Here is a 21,274-nt window from a genome sequence, read left to right on the forward strand (position 1 = left end):
TTAAAGCAGTCAGCAAGCAAATTAGCATGTCAAAAGGCCCTGAATCAATACCCCAGCTCTCTACCAACACAACCCTGCAGTCCTTTCACCCCCACCCCTCCACCCCCCATGCATCTCTGCCATTCCCCCATTCCTCAGGCTGTTCCCCTTCTTCTCCCTCCTTTTTTCCTGCACACTCTCCCTCTTGCTCCTTTGCCCTTTTCTTTCTCCTTCGCTCACTTTTCAGATTTTCCTTACCCCCCCCCCCTAAAAAAAGCCCTGTTTTCTCCCCGAGCTGGCAGGCAGACGGAGAGAAGAGGTGGCGTTTGTGGAGGGAGATGGATGGATGTATAGGCAGAGAAAGGCCGACGGAGAGGGAGAAGTGGACAGCCATCAAGTGGGCATGGGTGAACTGTTTTGGAGATGGAGAGAGAGAGAGTGGTTATGAAAGAGAACGAGGGCCTCTGCCACCTTCTTTGTGCTGAAAGAGAGGCAGAGCGGACCTCACTCGCCAAGAACAGCAGAGGAGATCCGAGATGAGGAGACAGGGAGGGAGAAAAGGAGGCAAAAAACACGGGAGGGAGTGAAGTGGAAAGAGATTTAGTTCCAGTCTGGCAACCTTGCCTTTCTTTTTTTTTTTGCACTTCATCTGTCGGTTCACCATCGCACGGAAATCCCTTCGATCTGGGGCAGTGTGTTAGTGATCACCAGCGCAGACGGACGCGGAGTAAATGTGTGTGTGTCTGAACCGTTATCTGGCCCGTGTTTATTCAGTGCATCTGTCTCAGCAGGCGTATCACATGCTGTATCAGAAACTTCTATTAACATCCCGAATCGCAGTGCGCGATCTCTGCCTGCAGACAAAGCAGCTCAGCAGCCCCTCAGATGAACGGCCGGCTCTCCTTCAGTATCTGACAATGGGAGGCTGATTGCAAACACCTTGAAATGTTTTATCTCTCCCTCTCTCTTTCTCCTGCTGATTTCCAACTTAAGATCCCCCCCACCCCCCCTTCCCACCACACACACAATCCAGCACCATCCAATAGTATCTAGGTGGTCTTTTTCTTCTCTTTCGTCATCATCCTTTTTTTTCCTCAGAGGGCAAAGAGTTCAGTGGCCAAATCAAAGGCAGCTCCGTAGCAATCAGTTAGGGGTTATGACAAAAAGCCTTGCAATAAAGGGCGGCTGTGTAATCTGATGGGCCCTGAGACTGGATGCAGTGCCCATTCTAATGAGCCGAGATCCCCCTTTTCTAATCACAGCATAGGAGGAAGTGGCACAGTGCTTCATTCTCCCTGGAAAAACACACACACACACACACACACTTAGAATGTGTGATTAGAATAAAAGACTACATGCAGATTGTTGCAAGGAAAACAGATTAAAGATGTGAAGTGGGAGGAAGTATTCTGGGCATCCAAAGCCTCCTTCATCTTAGACAATGGAAGATGAGTTTGGAGAGCCTAAACTGACATTACGCTCGCCTGCGTGTGAATCGGTGCTTCAGCGGAGGAGTCGGTGCATTAGGTTATGGCTTGTTTTTTGGTAATGAGAAAGCTTAAACAGAGAAGCTGGTTACAACTTACAGGTTGCCTTTACAACACAGGCTTAAGTGCAGAAATTAAGACATGTAGGGCCAACAATAAATAGTAAAGTTTATTTTTTTTAAACTTAAAACATATGTTTGACTGCTTAAATTGACACTTCTAACAGAATTCAGCTCTAGCATGTTGATTTCCTGCCTGTTGGAACCATGAAGTAAATGTAAAACTGCTCTGACGAGTACCGCCTCTGTTCTAATAATGGTTGAAGCTCATATGTAGTGCCATATTTAGAGCTATCCACATTGCCACACCAATGGACCGTAGCTACATCTGTACTGTAGATGATGAACAAGGAGAGTATTCTCTTTGCCTTTACACTGCAGTCAGTCCCTGCAAGGTCTGCGGCTGAAAAATGAAGAAATACACAAGTGTCAAATGCTTGTAATGACACTCAAGGCTGGCTAAAAATGCAAGTCATTGTTGGAAGCTTCCCATGTTAGAATTCCCATCTTTACACTGCAAATGAACGTGTTTTCAACTCAGTACAAAAAACAAGAAGTCTTAAAGTTATGCCAGATTAATGGTGACGTAAGTAGCTGTGGCTGTGAGCTCTCTGCTAGACCTCACGTTCACTAGCTTGAATAACTGAACAGAATTGTTTTGCTGTTGGTGCTTTTTGGTGCATGTGTTGTAATAGTTATTATATGGGATATGGGATGATAACCAAAAACCATGTGGTTATTTGTGTAAACAGGCTGTCAGTGAAGTCAGATTTTTTTTTTTTTTGTTAATGTGAGAAAATTTGGAATTTATATGTTTCAGTTAGCCGGTATCTGTGTCTGTCTGCCATCTTGTTGGGGTTTTCTCTGCATTTCTCTGTAGGTCTTTACCTTACAATATAGACCAAATATAGACCATTGACCAAATACAAAACTTTCAGATTGTTAGTCCACAAACCAGTCGGTCATGTCTACGTCTGTTATTTTTGTACAGTTGATGATTCCGGTGAAAAAACAGCCTACAACTACATTAGCCCATGTGCTGTATCCTCAAGGTCTGCAAAGCTCACTGTCTGTTAGCTGTAGCTTTATATGTCTATTCAATGTGTGACACCAGTTTCTCCAAGAAAAGCAAAGCTTTCTTTCTTACCTTTGTTAACACGTTTTTTGCCGTCTACAGTTTTGATTTCACCCCAGAATTTTGAGAACAGGTGGCTGACACATTGCTGAGATGGGTATGCACACAAATATGGCAACGTACATGTGTATCAAACACACCGTGGGCTTGCCTCTGAGGTGTAACCTCTGTGCAGGAGAGCTGAAATGTAATTTGGGGATGTGGAGCTCTTGCTGCGCCGGTCAGCAACCCAAAGTTGCTGATCTCCAGCCAGAGGCTGAGGTATGTCCGTGGCAGGGCACATCTCTGGGATTAGAAACCTTGATCCTTCCTGATATCTAGTGAGTTTTCAAATACTGCTAGAAGGGGAAAGAAAAAAAAAGTAACGTGTTCCCTTGAAGACTTGTATCGCTGGAAGAAAAAAAGAGGAGGGGAGAGAAAGCGAGGCAGACAGATAGGATCAAGCTTAAGAGAAAAGACAGCGATTGAAATCAAACAAGGGCACCAAAAAGTGACTTTGTTTGACAGAAGGAATGTGTGTGTGTGTGTGTGTGTGTGTGTGTGTGTGTGTGTGTGTGTGTGTGTGTGTGTGTGTGTGTGTGTGTGTGTGTGTGTGTGAGACAATAAAAGAAAAAGCAAGATGAATTGATTCCTAGTGGCCTGATAAATGGCTGGAGATGTGAAAGGTGAAGTGGGGAGGGGGTATGGGTGGTGATCCCTCTTTGAACAAGCGTAGTGTAGTCATGTCATGACCTCTGGCAGCTGCGGTAGATATTACAGTCAATATCAGCTGTGTGTATTGTAGACTTGATTCACCTGATCTTGAACCGTTTTCATTGGGCCTACAGGGAGCATGAGTGAACTGACCCTTTAAAGAGTGCATTGAGTTGGAAAGACACCAGAGCTAACCTCCTCAATAAAAGCAGCTTCTGCTGTGTTTTTTTTTTTAAAAAGGAAAAAAATTTCAAACCAAAGCTATATGTCCTGATATGTTGTGTTTACATTAGTATTGGGTTTTAGTGTGCTGAAATCATAGACTGTATATAGTAACAGACAGACCAAGCCACCAGGGCATTTCTTCATTTTTGGATTCTGCTTTTTGAAACCTCAGCTTAAGCATTTCGGCTGCCACCATGTTGGGATTTTCTTTTAGAGCATTCTTCCATTGGCATCTATGGGCATTGGTTCAGCCTCAAGTGGCCACATTAGGAATTGCAGGTTTTGGCTTTACTCTTCTTGGCTTTACTTTTCAGGCCTGGAGGTTGGAGCTTGATTATTGACGGCATTAAGCGGGAGAATAAAGGAAGTTATGAGCGCTTTTCTTTGCTTTCACAATCAGCAAAGCTGATAAGTGCAGAACGTCAACTTAAGAGGTGATAAATCGCAACGATAAGAAGAGATAAGGAAAGGCAGAGAGAGCTGTAGATATGCTTGTGTTGGAAGAATGTAAAGAGTTAGAGGAATGTGAAAAACACGACACAGAAACTCGACCGCGGTGGTGCCCACACACTTACTTCAAAGCACGCTGTGCATTTTACCTCATATCCCTTTGTTTGCCCCCTCCAATATCATCCTTGTGCATGTGTGTCTGCTGTCACATCAAAGCTAAAGGCTAAAACACATTAGCAGAGTAACCTTGTCAGAGCAGCAGCCATTAACCCGAGGCTCCTGTTACAAACCCTGCACGCCCTTCACCCCACACACACCCTCTCCACTCTGCCCACAAGGCTAGGTTTAACTATTCTGGGGGTTAGGCAAGGTAGCGTATGCATCCAGCTGTTGGACACACATATACGCTGCCAGCTTAGGAGTGTACACACATCATGTCAAGGCATGCAGCATGAGCAGGAGTCAACACAGTTTCAAACTGGGGGGAGGCTCAGGATGGGAGGTGTCATTTCTATGATGGCAGTGACCTCGTTTCTGTTTCAAGAGGAGAGAGAGACAGAGAGAGGGGGAAAGTGGTCTGATGAGGCCTGAGTGACACCAGGTGAGGTCAAAGGGCAGGGCAGGGACAGTCGCGGTGGAGACCAGCAGGCCGTCACTGGGCTGACATGAGCTGTTGAAGAGCCAGTGACCCGGGACAGTTTTTATGTAACCTGTGTGTGTGTGTGTGTGTGTATGTGTGCACTCACACACACACACATCCAGAGCATCAAAAACGTGTCCCCCAGTGCAGAGACACAATGGCAGCGCAGCATTCCCAGGGCTACACACACACCTCATGTGCACACACATGCACAATAGAAGGTGTTTTGAGGCCCCAGACAGCCTGTCGTCTGGGAGCTACAAGTAGATTACCTAAACAAACAACCTAAAAATACCTCCCTTTTTCACCCATAAGTCGACCCTTTGCAACCTCTGCACCGAGCTGCTTCTGAGAAACCGTCAAGGTTGATGTTAAACTCGCCCCCGAGACCGCAGACAACGAAGCAATTTAAGTTTTTGCATGTGCGAGCTTAAGCGCTGACAGATGTGCGCGCACTTTCATTTGACAAACTGTACGTCCCGTGTGCGTGTGGTGGAGCGTGTTTGATTTACGACGGGGTCGTGGTGGAGTCATCTAAACTTACATGTAAGCTCGGTGTAAATATTTTACGTGGTGAATTTGTCACTGTGGAGTCGTTTTTAATGATCCAAGTGTAAGTCGGAGCCCTTTTTCTTCCGCTGTAACTAAAGATTAAATAAACCATGTGTTCCGTTTGAAAAGACAACTGAAATTAATGTTGAAAATCCACAGCTACAGGCAGTGGTTTAGCCATTCTGCTTTCATGTTTATCTGGATATCAGAATACATGTGATGGAGGTTAAGGTTTATTTTTGCTTTGAGCTATCTGCAGAAATGTAGCAATTACATTATATTTGAACAATTTTCCAGCTGCAATGTTTCCACCTGAGGTCACACACCTGTGGCAACCAGGCCAGAGAGGGCGGATTTATGGGCTTTTTTGGAAAAAAAACTTTAATTAATTTAATTTACGCTTTGTTTAATCTGGACATAAGATGTTTGAGTTTCCCAGCAAAAATGGACATGAGAGTGAACAGTGGTTCCAGAACAACACCCACAAGAAGACATATTAGTCTTACACACATACATAAAACAAACAGTGCTCATCCAAATCCACATCACCTTAAATTTATTTATTGAGACCAGCTGCTTAGAGTTAGTTTCTTTTGCAGCTGGTTCCACGCCGAGTTTGCAGATAGAAGGAACATTTAGAGATTATTATGTTAGTTAAAAACTACTCATATCTAGATCTTGAAGCACCTTTTAATAATTATTGAGGCTCTTCTTTCTGCAACAGAACAACAGAAATAGAAAAAAACACACGAAAGTTGACCCAACACAACAAAAGTGTTTTTAGGGTGACAAACCAACCAGAATGTAAGAAGCTAACAGGAAAAGGTTAATAGCAAACATGTAACTACAGTATTAGATGAATGATGCAATTAAAAAACACATTACCTTACATCTCCCTCACAGCGCCGGTGAATCCTCCAGCAGTTCGTCACATGTTTTGGTCTCTGTCGCTTCTGTCACAGCTGGTCTGTCACATTAATGTGTCCCCAGAAACACTTCTGTTTTTTTCTTTTTCTTTTGTTTATTATTTATTTTGTGCTTTTGCAACCTTTTTTCTATATGTTGGTGTTTTCTTATGTGTCATGGGCCACACTACTACCAAGAAGTTGTCATAGTTTTGTATTTTGTAATTAGTTTTTGGTTGTTTCATTTTGACTTTTTGCTTTTAATTTAGGCTAGTTTCAGTGAGTTACCAGAGTATTTTGGGGTTGTTGTTTTTTTTGGTTTATTGTTTGAAAATGTTTAGTTTTAGTTTAGTTTTTATTAGTTTCAGTCTTAGCTTTAGTCTTTATTAATTAATAATGTATGGGAGGGCATGTGTCAGAGGCAAGATTTAGGAAAATGATTCCAGGTATTAGAATAAAAACACTGAACCTTTTGAAAATAGCAGATTCACAGTCTTATAGTAATCCAAAGTCTCAATAAACACCACCATAAAGGCCTCAGCAGGCGGCTTTTAATATTGACTTATTTTTTTGGCAAAGTAGCAAACACTAGAAATCAGGATATTTTGTCTATGCTTTCATTTTATTTTAATAATTTTTTTTTAATTCACAAAATTGTTTCAGTTAGTTTTCCTGTTTTGGTGAAAGTCAAATTTTTCTTATTATTTTAAATAACCAGCTAACTAACAAAAATGATTTTTTCACATCTAGTTTTAGTTTTTAGTTTAGCTTTTGTTAATCGTGCTTCCCAGCCTCAGTGGTAATCAGCAGCAAGCAGTCAGTGCTACCCTGCAAGAGAAATAGCAACATCATCATACACATGCATTAATCACAAAGGCACATTTTTTGTTTGTTACTTGCATTAATCTTACCAAGTTCGCTTTGTAGTGTGTGATGTATATATTCAGCTGACGCATAGCTAGATTGTCCTTTGTTTAGCTGTCGTGATATTTTCTCCCATTTTGCGCAGAAAGCTCATGATGTTGATGTATTTCCCAGTTTCAGAACGTATGTGTGACGTATTATGCACTGTGCAAGAAAAAATGGATATGCGAGTGAACAAGCTGTGCATTGAGCATGTGTCACCTTGAGTCTGTGCAGTGATTTGTTGTGTATTTGTACTGCAATGTCACAAGTGGTTTACACTTGTTTACAGAATTGGCTACGAGGCCCCATTGAGACCGCTTCCCTATCACTTCCTCTTCACCTATTCTTAGTGTGTGTTCTCCTCACACATACTCCCCTTTCCTGCCTCATTGTCCTTGACTCACCGCGAGCAGAATAGTTAAACTCCCCCAATTGTTTAGCAGCGTGTGCGCCCCTGCGAGTGTCCCCTCACACAACAACATTAGCATACCACCCCACCTCCCACACCTATCTACCTATTATTTATTTTTTTTGTCATAACTGAATTGAAATGTGGCTCTTTTCATTGTAAACAATGTCAGGAAAGTATGCTAAACACACACACATGCAGACACACACATATCCAACATGAGACACTAACCCCCCCCCAGAGAACCTGAGGAAATTGGACCAAGACAATGCCATGATTGTGTTTGTTTACCTCCCCTGGTCCCTGCTGTGCTGCCTGTGCTTAACCTCCTTACACAAAGCCTGTTCAGCTGATATGTGCATCTTTGTGTGTATTTGCATGCATGCATGGCTCTGCAAAGTGAATCTGCATAGTCCAGAGGACGTTTGAAGGGCTTTTGTGTTCATACCTGAGGGTCTGCAGGTGCACAGAAGTTTGCATGCCTCTGTTTGTGTATGTTTCACTTGTCTTGTTTGCCTTGAATTATAGCCCATTACCCACCTGCTGTGTGAATCTCAGGTCACAAAAGGTCCTTAGTCAGTTGGCACGATGCCCGGCTTTGGGTGGTGCCACCCTTGCCGACCTGGCATGGGCGCAAATGTGGAATCTGAGTGGCTCCCACCTAACGCAGCCAAGTCAAATAGTGTTTCACCAGACAAAGATGGATCTGTTTGCCTGCACCTCTTCCTCATCTTTCCATCCTGTTGCTGTAGCTCTTCTCCATTCGTTTCAAAGTCCTAACAATTTCTGCTCTCTACCCTCCTCTCTTGAAGTCTTTTTTTTTTTTTTTGAAGTGCCTCATTCTTTTCCTTACATTTACTTTCAGGACTCTCATTCTTTAAGCAATTGTATTGTATGTTGTGAAGTTGGCTGGGTGGAATACTTTAGATTTCTGCGATATGACCATTGTACTAATATTCCTTCTTAAGGTGAACTTAGAGGAATTAGGGAGGAAGTTGGGGCCTACGTGTCAATAAGAACGCCGAGACCTTGGTCTACAGGAAGTCCTCAGAACAATATTGCAATTTCTTTTTACAATATGGCACCACACTGTGCTCTTAGCAAAAACGGCTTCATAATGAAGCAGGAAACTGTTCGTTAGTCTCTTGTATTATTTGAGCAGCAACCCCTTGGGATGAAAAATGAAGACAACATGTCACCACTTGAGCTTGGCTTCAAAAGTACCTCTGTTCACAACTGGTTTAGTTTCTTCGTTCATATCCACTATACATCGGGTTAACTGATGGATACCTCATTCAGTTAAATGCTACGAAAACCCTTCCTGTCTGACATATGCACACAGTGAGCTGCTGTTGGTTGCTAGGCCTAACCTGTGTGGTACAGTGTGGTACACGACCATCCAAGTGGTTTGTGCTTCAGTTCTAATAAACTTAATCGTATTTTATTAGTCTGTTATTTAGCAGACAAAAGCTAGCAGGAATTGGTAACTGAGCACTCCATGTGCTCCAAATTTCATCGCTTTTGGCTCCAAAAAAACCAAACTCACCAAGGCTTCACTGGTTTTGCGGAGTCCAAAACCAATAGGTGGCGTCACTGTGGCTGCGTCCATATTTCATATCCAGTCTGCGGTATAGTCTATATTTGGGTGAACAGTGCTGTCAAAGGTCTTTTACAGTGTCTGCAAAAATTCAGTACTGACTTGTGGAAACGCTGCAGGTTAGAACATTTCAGATCTGATGTTGAATTTGGATGAAAGGCCAAGGCATCAGCACGAGGGAACAGTTTGTTTTACGGGCGTAACCTCGGTTCTCGGAGCCTTCTTTTGTTATAATTCTCCTTTTTTACAACACGCTTTGCTCATCTGGTTCATTGGCCGGTGCTCCTATATGTCAGGTACAGACATTTTAATTAGGGCAGCGTCTTGGGTGGTTCTCGGGTGATGGATTGGTGTGGCTGAAAATACAGTTATAAATCATCTGGCCTTCGACAGACAAACTGCTGGCAACCCTCGCGCTTGCTGGCACCGGCCGCCGGTAGCGAAGCATCGGTGATTGTCAGCAAGGTTGGCTTGGGTCTTATTAACGTTGTTAGCCTTGATGGCTTTTGTTTGAAGCCTTCATTAACACCAGTGAGGATGTCGGCCCAGATGTCGCTCCCAGACTTTTTCACTTTTGCATCTTAAAGGATGCTACAGCTAATATAGGACCTTTTCCCCTGCCAGGTCAAGGTCAAGATGTGTGTCGAGTGTATGTCATCAATCATGGTGATCAGTTTCGGTGGCCGTGTGTCCCTCATCCATCACGCTGATGTGTTTCGCTGGCCGTGTGGCTCTGCGTCGCTGTCAGGGCTGGAGGTAATTAATAACCAGAGTGACAGAATTAATGAGTTAACCTGCTCCACTCTCCTGCTGTCCCAGTGACAGACGCTAACGGTCAGCAGCTAGTTAGCCCCGATAATATGCCACTGGCTCAGGTGTGTCGATATGGAGGCTATTTTGTTTTATACATTCATGTTCGTGTGGGGAATATACGTTCAGCTTGTGAGTGTATATTCCATAGCTAGGGGATAAAGAGAAACATTATTGGAATCGTAATCTTTTTTAGCAGGAGTCTCACCTGAGCAACTTGCCTTCCACAGAGAGGGTAAAAAAAGAGATTGAAAACACACAAAGGCAGGGGGATAAGGCAGAAAGGCAGTTTGAATAGAGATCGTTGGCTCCTCAAGGTGCAGGAGAAGGCGAGACTCTCCTTGCCCTCAGGTCCTGAAAGCCGATCGCTTGGTTTTTTGAAAGAGCGGCTTTGTGAGGATGCCTCCGACCGCTCCTCTGAAGAGCGCTCACTGTCTGTTATGACTAAAAAAGAGTGACCGAGTTTTCATCACCTATAGAAGATAAAGCACGGCTTTGAAAGCGGGGGGAAAGGCAGCAGTTTGAACTTAATTCTCCCTTTTTTTGATTACAAGAGAGGCAATTGTTCTGCCTGGGCAGGCCTGGTTATTGTGCGCCGTGCGCTGGGTGTTACATTCCCGGGGTTTTCGGATGCTTATTGTAGTGCAAGTTCGCTCTCATGCTTTCATTCCCTAGTGTATTGGTTACTTTGTTGTGTAGGCTGCAGAATAGCTTGCCTATCAGGCTTAGCATGCGGGTCACTCAAGGTGGGCTGCAGTAGGTGGGTGTGTGGGTAGATGTGGATTTATTTGGCGGCATCTATCGCTGTTCAAAGCCTGGTGTGTGGGTTGCTGCCACTCGGAGGAAAACTTAGCTGTGTTTTTTTGTAGTTGGCTCGCCTGTGGGTAGCTATCATTGTATCGTTAGCTTTTTCTGTGCTCCTATTTTTTACAGATGGACGCATCGATGGTCCCATTTCCCCCCCTCTCCATTAAACTAAATCAGCCAGCAGAGTCCCCGACTGCACAGACAAAACTACTCATTAACTCTTGCAACTCACTCCAGTCTCCTTTTCTCCAAACGGGCTTTAGCTCAGAGACAACAGGGATGGGGCAGGGGAAGGAGTGACAAAGAGGGAAAAAGACTAAAGCTAGAGAGGAGGATTGAATGAGTGAAAGAGCTGCTGGGGTAGAAAAGGGGAAGAATGTGATGTCCCCGGTCTATGAGGGATTCCATTTTTGCCTTTCTAGAATAGAACAGTAAGTCACCAGTCTCTTTGTCTGTCTTTGATCTCTCAGCTCAGGGATTTGGCACCTGACAAACCCCTCTCTGTCTCTGAAAGGAGGCTTGCTGAGAGAAAGCCTCTGAGAGCGGGAGACAGAAAGAGTAAAACAAATTAAGGAAAAAAAGAGTTAGAGAGCATCGGGAGCGAAAAAAGAGACGTATAAAAAAGATGGTGTGGGGGGAAAAATTGGGTTAGACTTTTGAGGGCTGCATGAGAGGATATGACGAGGGCGTCTCAGCTCAGATCCCATTAAAACTCAATACACATGTGTTCCTGTGCGCCTCTATTTGCGTCTGTATAGGTTTGCCACGGCTGGTCCGGACAGTGATAAATCCAGCAAGTCTTAAGGGAGATTCCTCTCTGAAGCCACGGTCTCTTGGACCACCCACTATTGTGGTCTCTTTCCTCTCACACACACACACGAAGGCTCCTAATAGGAAGCAAATTCCCCCAGCTTTACTTGGATATCAACCTCTCTTTTCTTCCAGTTATTCCCTTTGCAGGGCAGTCGCTGCTATAAACAAGCCCTGATATGTTGACATCACATTTTCAAACACAAGTTCTGAAATCCTGAGTTTCAAACCACAGATGAAGATGCCAGAGCCTGTCTATGGCAAAACGGGGGGATTTGGAGTTCTGCAAAGAATTCTGGGACAGCCTGTGAGGGTCAGCTTGGGACAGCTTAATAATTGACGGGCAAAAAAAAAAAAAAAAACCTCATCAACCGTGCACAGTTTGAGGTAGGCTGCTCTTAGACTGTCTTTAGACTTTTAAGAGGCTCAGACCCAAAGGCTGTGAAGCATGGGACTCAATTAACTCTCCCACCAGCTTTTAGGATTCGGGGGTTGGGTGGGGGGCACCTTCTCAAACAGCTGCTTGACCCCGCTCTCAGCTCCGGACACTTTCCTGGTCAGCGCACATGTACAAACCCTGACTTTGTGTTTTGTCGACTGAAGCGGTCACAACCTCTCGAACAAAACCCACAAACCCTAGTGTCCTCCTGTTTCTAATGATGACACCGGGCGCTGAAAGATTCCTTTAGAGACAGGGAGATAAGACAAAGTACCCCCTTACTAATCTCCTCACTTTTTTTTTTTTGCTACTGTGAAGAAAAAGAAATGGAGGCTTCACGCACCCCTGCGGGCTACAGTCAATGAGGCCCTTAGCTTAGTGCTAGCGAGCAAAGCGACAGGGATTTAGAGCTGATTGAGGGAATGGGACTGGGCAAAGAATGGCTCAGCAGGTAGCAGCTAGCTTTGGCTCTGTTAACGCCACGCTATGCTAATCCAGCAGCTAGGGAGGAGAGTCTGCAGGCTAAATAGCCTGACTTTATTGCGCCTCCAAGACAGGGATTTCCCAGTATTTTAGAGGGTTTGTGGATTTCCTCTGCTGTTTGTGTGTGCAAGTGTGTCAGCCGGGTGGCGGAATATGTGTTTTTGTTGGAAGACCCGGCTTCCCTCTTGGTGCGGTGAACGTGGACAGGCTCTGATTTGATTTCTGGTGTGGGTAACTCATGCAAAAGTTTGTTTATTCGACTATATGCAGGTTTCCTTGATGTATTTATGACTGTGGTGTTGAAATCCATATGCCTTTCAAAACGTACTTTGAGATCCGGGTTGTGCGTGAGCTTTTGAAGAAAAGGGGAGATTGCTTTACCCCTGCAGACTGTGAGTGTGTAATTATCTGACTTATATTGGGTATGAGTTTACCCATCTGTCTTCATTGGAGTTCTTTTTTTTAACACCATAACAATATAGACAGACACTCAAGTATTTCATTCTAACAAAACCCAAACCACAGCCCTCTGGCCTCCATACCATTTGTTGACCCACTGCCAAGCACACGGCTGCCTCACTGACTGACAGGTTATTCGGTCCAATCGGTGTTGCGACTGTCTGCGCCGCACCTTTCGGAGAATTGTTCTATTGTCCTCGTCTTTCTGGTTCAGCGCTCAGGGGCTGAAACGTAACCCTGCTAGGTTTCTCCGACCATTACAGAAATGGATAGAGGAAGGAGAAACTCCTTGAAAGACGAGCCCTCCAATCAAACTGTCACTCAAAGGAAAGGCGAGCAATGTCGCCAAAAGTAGGAAAAGTGTCACTTAGGTTACCATTTCAGGCTGTGAGGTGTGTGTGTGTGTGTGTGTTAGGCCCGGGCTCACAGCCTTGTGAGAGTGACAGAGCTCCCGGTGTGCCAAGTGTGGTGGCATTTGTTTGTTAAATGGTCTGAAATGCCATCGGCTCTGGTTTCATTGCAGCTCCACATCTTGCCAACAGAGCATAGCCTAAATTTGTGAGAGAGACAAGAGGTAGTTATTTGATCTTCTCCTTTTTTTTGGTCAGAGGAAATAGCACCCTTTCCTCCAGTTCTGTTGTTTCTGGTAATGGAACGCAGGCTGGTGAGAAAGGTGAAAAGAGAGAAAGCGCTGAAGTAGAAAAACGAAGACAAAGAGAGAGAGGAAGGGGGGGGGGGGGGGGGACTGGTGAAAGGAACAGGGGCCTCTCTGCAACATGTTGTTCTCTGTTGCTAATTGGGGGGAATTGGTCAAGCCCACACTGCTCTCTTCTTCTCTTCAGGGATAAAATACAGGTAAATTTCAAGTTCAGTCAGTAGGTAATAATCCTTATTACTGAAACTAGTGTTGAGGGACACGCTGGCGAGTCTACTGATTTAGCCTTTGGGAACAAGAGGCGATTTCTATGGGCTTTAAATGTATCCAAGTGATATCTAATAGTCCATTCGTCGTTTATGAATATATATTTAAATCTGACATAATTTTTAAAAAGCTACACAGAGAGATGTTGCTGATGCTTTTAAGATTGCATTTCAGCAAATTCAATTCCTTTTTGGCACACACACTAAAAAAAAAGATTCTTCATCCTCAATAAATGTGATGCAATAATTTTGAGTAAATTCCAACTAATATCTAAAATCAAATAATTAATCACTAAGGAAGATGTGCTTGGTGTAGACAAATCAAGGCCATTTCATTTGACTAGATTCCATTAGATGTTAGTTAAAATTTTACACTGTACTTATGTAACAAAATTACATGGAAAAGTGGCACGTAATTAAATTAGTTAAAGTCAGCATTTCATTATTCATCCAAAGCCTTTTCAAGTGTGATCAAAAACTACAAAGTAGCTACACAACCAGAAACCTTCCAGTTCTAAAAATCGTGACCACTGCCTTCAGATTCTCCACATTTGTTTCCAGTTTGCAGAGAGTACAAACCCCAGGCGACTGCATATATTAACTGTGGGTGTTTCTGCTGTGTTCACCCTCTTTGGTTTGGACTAAAATATCTCAGTAACTATTGGATGTCTTGCCATAGCATTTGCTGCAGTGTAATTGGTCCATTGCAGTCCATACAGTGGGTAAAGATTTTGTGGACTGTTGTAATAACTTTGGTGTTTCGCTGACTTTTAATCTTAATCTATATAATCAGATCTAAATTTTTGTTCCATACTTTGATTTGTGAGCAAAAACCCTTCAATGACATTCCAATGAATTTTAGCTGCAAATGCTGTGTCGAAGGACAGAAGCATACAGCTAAAACCACCACTAATTTATTAGTGGGCTGCTTGGGAACTACAGCCTCCCAGCTTCTTCCAGAACTTTCCCCTCTAGTACAAAAGCATTTGAGTCATAAACATGTATTTCATATTGTCCAGATTTGCAACCCTAACCCGACTTCCTCTCTGTGTTTTTGCTATCTTTCAGCTTGTAAGATTGGTTACTACCGTGCTCTGGCCACCGATGGCGCCTGTTCCAAGTGTCCTCTTCACAGTTACTCTGTCAGAGAAGGCTCCACCTCCTGTGCCTGCGACAAGGGATACTTCCGCTCCGAAACGGACCCGGCATCCATGCCCTGCACCCGTAAGTACACCCACATGTAGCATAACGATACACAGCACGCAGTTATGTTACCAGTAGGCCGTGACAGGCTGTGGCAGTGATTTTCTAAACAGCCAAAGATAGCTGTAACCAAACACTGTTTTGGAAAGGAACCCCGACACACACACTGAGATAGACCGCCTCCACCGAAACACGGGCATTGATTCTAAAACATGCATTGCCAGGCCCTCACACCCACACACACATGTACACGTACACGTATACACACACTGACAGATAATCATGCAAATTGTGCAAACATAAAAAAGGCGCATGTTGGTTTAATAGGCGTCTTTTGATCTCAGGTGGTACTTAGTCATCGGTCACAGTGACATAGAACTAATGAGGGTAAAAACCGCTGCATCCCAGATTCAGTCTTCCAGATGGTGAACAGGAATGAAACTGTTTGGGGGAGGTGATGAAAAAGGAAAACAAGGGCAAGACATATGTAAAATAAAGCAATGGGGACCAGGGGGATAAAGGGAAGAAAGCTAGAAGACAGCAATGAATCAAGCTAGAGGAAGGTGTTCAGTGGTAAATTCATCTGTGTGTGTCTTCACTTTCCTCCTTCCGGTTGTATGAGTGAACTGCTAGTGAATCTGGTCCTTCCAAGCCTACCCCACTAACTCACCACGTCTGTGATAACAAATATTGCCAACAATCCTGCTGCCTAATTATGGAACGCCAGGACTGCCATAATGAATTAATTAAATACACCATTAAATAATTAATTAAATGTGGCAATAATTAATTAAAATTGGAATTAATTAATTAAATAAATAGTTATGACACATGTAATTAATTAATTATTGACACATTTAATTAATTATTTATGTATTTCACATTTTAATTAATTATTGACACATGTAATTAATTAATTATTGACACATTTAATTAATTATTTATGTATTTCACATTTTAATTAATTATTGACACATTTAATTAATTATTGACACATTTAATTAATTATTTAATGATATATTTATTTATTTCATTTTGGCAGTCCTGACGCCTGGCTCTCGTCATGAAATAATTTTATCTGTCAGCCTCACCCATCAAACTCAGGGGGCGGGGTTAACGCTGCCCATGCAGCTTCTCTAACATTTGATTGGTTGCCGTGCAAAGTAAGTCAAAACAGGTCGATCCTAGAAAATCGATTGCTTGTGTAGACTTGGGGCAGCCAGTTATCCCAGAATGCAGATCAAATCACAAGCAGCAATGGTGGTGGTGTAGTTTTAAAATACCCCGTTTTTCTGTCACCAGCTACACTTTTAACAGTGTTTTAGCCGCGAATGTCGCGACGTATGTCTGGTCAGGTTGTCAACATAGAACATGTTTGCAAAAGTGCTCAGATGTTTTCAGAGATTTCACTAGCTCTGCTAACAGTTAGCATGCAGAGTGCACCGAGGGGGTTACGTTAACCGGTTTGTTTACATATTCCACTCTCCGTGTTCCACATGTTGCATTCGCAGATTCTCATTTTCACCGAACGATCGTCTCTTTCCGCCTGGTCTTGTGTCTCTGTGCTTCTGTAACATAAAGAACGAGCTGACATTTTTCTCACGAAACCAGCGATCAGCTCAACAGACCCTCAGTTTACCTGCATGCATCCTCCTCCTCATCTGTCAGCTGTTTAACACCTGCTGCTAATTCAAGAAACACGCCTAGTTACCTGGTGATAGTCACAGTTTAACTGGGCAGCCGGTGCTCGATATAACGCAATGTCAGCGCATTTTTCTGCACAAGATAAGTAAATATAGTGTTTTCCCCGAGCGCAGAGCTGCTGGAGCTCGTTTCCTTACAGAGCACTTTATAGGCGAACAGCTTTATCAGCGGCTGATGTCCAATCACCGGCACACAGCTTTCAAACCTCAGCTGAGTTTTAGCTCTCAGTGGTTAAACGCTGGACTTCATTCACTCAGGTTCTGTCTGTCGGGTCACGTTTACTTCGCTGTTTTATTTACAACTGAGCAAATCGGTTTGGCTGAGGTTAAAGTTACGTTTCATAACTGCATAGTTTCACAGACGTTTAATGGTTCACTGGCACATGTGTTAGACTGAACTATCATCTAAATATCATCTGTTTTTTAATAGTTATTCAACTGTATTCTAAGCACCAGCTGTCTGTTAGAATGTGATTTTTTTTCTCTCTCTGTTGGCAGAGGTATAAAAATGCGCAGGAAAATCTGACATGCATGGCGAACTTCACCGACGATATTTAGGGAGGAATAAACACACATCAAACATAAATGAACCATTTGTCTGTCTCCATAATTGAGAGAATTTTCTCTTCTTATGTCAACACTCTCTCTCTTTTTTTTTTCTTTTTTTTTGCTTTTTCGGTCATGTTATGTTTACCTGTCAAAGGCTTGTTACAAACTATGAAACACATTGTGCAGACTTCTGGATGTTAGAAGAAAACTAATACTGCTCATGAATGAGACTAAAGGCAGGAAGGTGTCCTTTAAAACTAAACATGTTAATAGGACCTCCCTGTTTATATCATAGTTTATGATATAGCACGTGTATTTCAGTAATAGCCTGCTGAGGCCACTATACGTGCTGGCCTCATATCAAATGTGAAGGCAGACTGAGTCTATGTTTGACGTTTTTTATATCTAATCTTCCTTTTCAAACATTTAAACAGCAGCGAGTCTGCAGCTGAGGGAATACAAATTCAAATTGTCGGAACAGGTTTGCTCGTTTCTTGGATTCATTTGGTGATTTATTAAATGTATAACTGTTATTCTAATCTGCTGCTGAGTCTCTTACACTTTTCTTTATGCTGTATATTTTCACGTCTCTGGAATAGTTGGCAGTTAGATAGTCAGCTGGGAAACTTTGTGTTAACTCATGGAGCTGAGGATATCGTGGACATGCTGACCTCGCTGCGTGGTGTACAGAGCGAGGTCAGCATGATTAATATTCACAATAAAAATATTAGCCGAACATCATGAAGTCTGTATGTGTTTCATAGTGTCGAACAACCTTTGTACAGTTAAAGCCAGCAGTTACTACATGACGGAAACACCAACGTTATCTCTTTTATGTGTTTATACACAGGTCACGCTGATTACTGAACAAAAACCCAAAGATCAGATGTTAAACAGATTTATTTGCTCTCTCTCCTCCTTAAACATGTTTTTAATGTTAGTTATAATTCAGAATTGGCGACTGAAACACGTAGGACACATAAGAACATCAGGAAATAAAACATCGATAAATATAACCTCAGTAAAAGAAGTCAGCGGGGGTTACTACAGCTGTGTACCGGGGCCTGCGCTTTGTCGGTGGGATTGCTTGCGAGGCGAGCGGGTCTATCCCACGCTTTGCCGTGAGACTGGGCAGACATCTCCGAAATCATCGAAACACTTTTGCAAAGAGGCTGTATCTTGACAAACCGACCAGACACATGAAGATTAAACCACTACATTCTCGGCTAAAAAAATATTAAAACGGTATTTGGTAACACACAAACAGGGTTTTTCAAAGCTCAGTTCTGTTAGCTTCCACATGCCGGTTGTTGTGTGCTAGAAACAATGGCCACCAGGCCAAAGCAATGGTTTTGACTCGATCAGCGTTAACCCCGCCCCCTGAGTTTGATGGGTGAGGCTGACAGATAAAATTATTTCATGATGAGAGCCAGGCGTCAGGACTGCCAAAATGAAATAAATAAATATATCATTAAATAATTAATTAAATGTGTCAATAATTAATGAAATGTGTCAATAATTAATTAAAATGTGAAATACATAAATAATTAATTAAATGTGTCAATAATTAATTAATTAAATGTGTCAATAATTAATTAAAATGTGAAATACATAAATAATTAATTAAATGTGTCAATAATTAATTAATTACATGTGTCATAACTATTTATTTAATTAATTAATTCCAATTTTAATTAATTATTGACACATTTAATTAATTATTTAATGGTGTATTTAATTAATTCATTATGGCAGTCCTGGCGTTCCATACCTAATGATACCTCTTGCCTTTTTTTAGACCTCGTTCCCACTCTGAGTCACAGAACTGGGAGTTCATAGTGGCAGAAATGCACACAAACACGAAGAGAACAGGAAAAGCCACATAACACCCGAATCCCTGCACTCCCATCTTACGGGAAAATAATAAGATTGATACATTCGTTTGAGAGCCGTTTGTGTTATGAATGAGTAATTTTAGTGTCATGAAGTAATTTTAACAACGAAAACATCTGTTAAGGTGCTTAGCTCATAGTTGGCTCGCCTTTCTGTCAAGTTCCTGAGGAGTCATCACTCAGCAAATCAGCTCACTGAATCAGAGTGGATGAAGTACCCCCCCCCAGCCCTAATTATTTCCCTCTAGCATAGTATCTATACAGGATCCAAAGCAATACACCACTGTGAGCAATTTGTAAAATTGGAAATGTTCGACTTTGCTACAAAGTACTACAGAGTTTACACGTATTTTCCAACTGTCATTAAACATGAAAGTAGGAAAGTATTTACTCAGAGCAGCGAGTACAAAAGCTTTTATGCAGTGGCTGGATGTGTCACATAAAGTGGCAATAGAAAGGAGTGAAATGGGTATTTTATTTGAAGGACAGACAACAATGTAGAGCTTTAACAAAAAACTCCATTAAAGGGGACCTATTATGCATTTCCTCTTTTTCTGAAGTACACGTACTGTTATAATGGTGGATGCTCATTAAACATGACCGAGGTTTCAAATAATCGGCTCGCCGTGTAAACACATAAATCCCTTGAGCCAAACCTCAGGCTTCAGACTGCTCCAAAAGGGTCAGTTTCTACTCTGGGCTCTGTATGACGTCACATGAGCAGATATCCCTAATATGGCTGTCAGCACAGAAGCTCCGCCCACCTGCCATGCTAATTTTTGATTCTGAGAAGCAGCCAATCAGAAGAAAGACATCTTAATACACACATTAAGGATAGGTGTCCAAATTCTGACTTGTAGTACAAACATATGGAGTTACAAGCATTTGCAAGTGCACCAAAGCCCCCAGTATAAGAGAAATGACGGTTATTTTGAACTGTGAATGATAGAAGGCTGTTCTAGTAAAGTCTAAATATCTACTGGACATGTAAAATCTGTGCAAATATTTCATGTGGTAAAAATATTTTTCAGACTCATCTACTGTTAGTGACGTCATACCCCCCCCCCCCCCCCTTCTTTTTCTTGGGCAAAAACATCAGTACCAGCTCGTTGTCGCATGTCGACTTAATTTTTTTTCGTAGTGAGGATAAATTACTTGCAAAAAACATAACACCTACAGTGTGTATATACGTTACATGAGAAATTGGCATTAAAAAAAATCGGAATTTTGTTTCATTTTTTTTTGGCAATGAGCTTGATGCATAAAGGCCTGAGGCAAAATAAATAAATGTTTTAAATCTTGTGCTGTAGGCTGTTTGAGAGCTTGATATTCTAGCAGGAATTCTGCTTGGATGCTTTTCATGCTGCATAAGGACATGTAATGTTTTCAGCAAACAATCTCCACCTGGGCGTTCAGCTTCCTGTAATAGAAATTAAAGTTGAAAACAAGAAGAAGAAAAATAAGTGCAGTGCTGCTGATTATGAATCACTGAAAAAAACAAGATAGTTCAAAAACAAAGGATCTGTGCTGCAAAACATATTTTTGAAAAAAAAACCAAAAAACAGGATTCCCTGCTGTTTATTCTTTAATACACTTACACCTGATTTGAATTGTTTTTCAATTGCAGTGCAAATATTGCTAAATCCCCAAGTATTCATAAATGAAAGTAACAGACTGCTAATCCACCCTCCTGCCTCACTGTTCAGCAACATCTCATATAAACTGGATTACTAGCCGTCTTTTAATGGACGAGCAGGGAGGTCATCCCCATTGTCTCGTTAGTCAGTACGGCATTTCACAACGGCGGCTGCAAGTAACAGCTGTCGAAGCTCATTACTCGACTGATTTTATAGGACCCTGCTTTGTCATTCCAGCTACATTCCTAACTTGGCGGTTAGGAACTGAACATTAGCCCGACTCTCTCAGCGACCTTTGCCCTGCCTCGTCAGCCGGTCAACATTTGATCTTTGAACTCTCACCCTGTCTGTCGACTGCTGTTTTCCTTCCCCGTACATTTCTTTTTTTGTTTTTTGCACATCTCATCCACATGTTAGAGCTCTGTAATTACAGCTGTCACTCTTACATCCCTACTCATCCACATTTTGTTTTCACTCTCTCCCTCTCTCTGTTTCTCTAAAAACCCACTCAGAGTCACGAACAG

General features: G+C 42.4%; 1 protein-coding gene across 1 annotated transcript in view; it reads left to right on the forward strand.

Annotated features, from left to right (window-relative positions):
- The window catches only part of epha4l (eph receptor A4, like), a 63,676-nt gene that overhangs the window by 12,207 nt on the left and 30,195 nt on the right, over window positions 1-21,274 (forward strand). Inside the window, exon 4 of the mRNA XM_085370978.1 lies at window positions 14,835-14,990. Coding sequence (XP_085227104.1) covers window positions 14,835-14,990 — 156 coding nt within the window. The remainder of the gene's footprint in view (window positions 1-14,834; window positions 14,991-21,274) is intronic.

Source organism: Diplotaxodon limnothrissa, linkage group LG14, assembly GCF_057381915.1.
Source record: "Diplotaxodon limnothrissa isolate DT_005_m linkage group LG14, D_limnothrissa_male_GT1.1, whole genome shotgun sequence".
Classification (NCBI taxonomy): Eukaryota; Metazoa; Chordata; class Actinopteri; order Cichliformes; family Cichlidae; genus Diplotaxodon; species Diplotaxodon limnothrissa.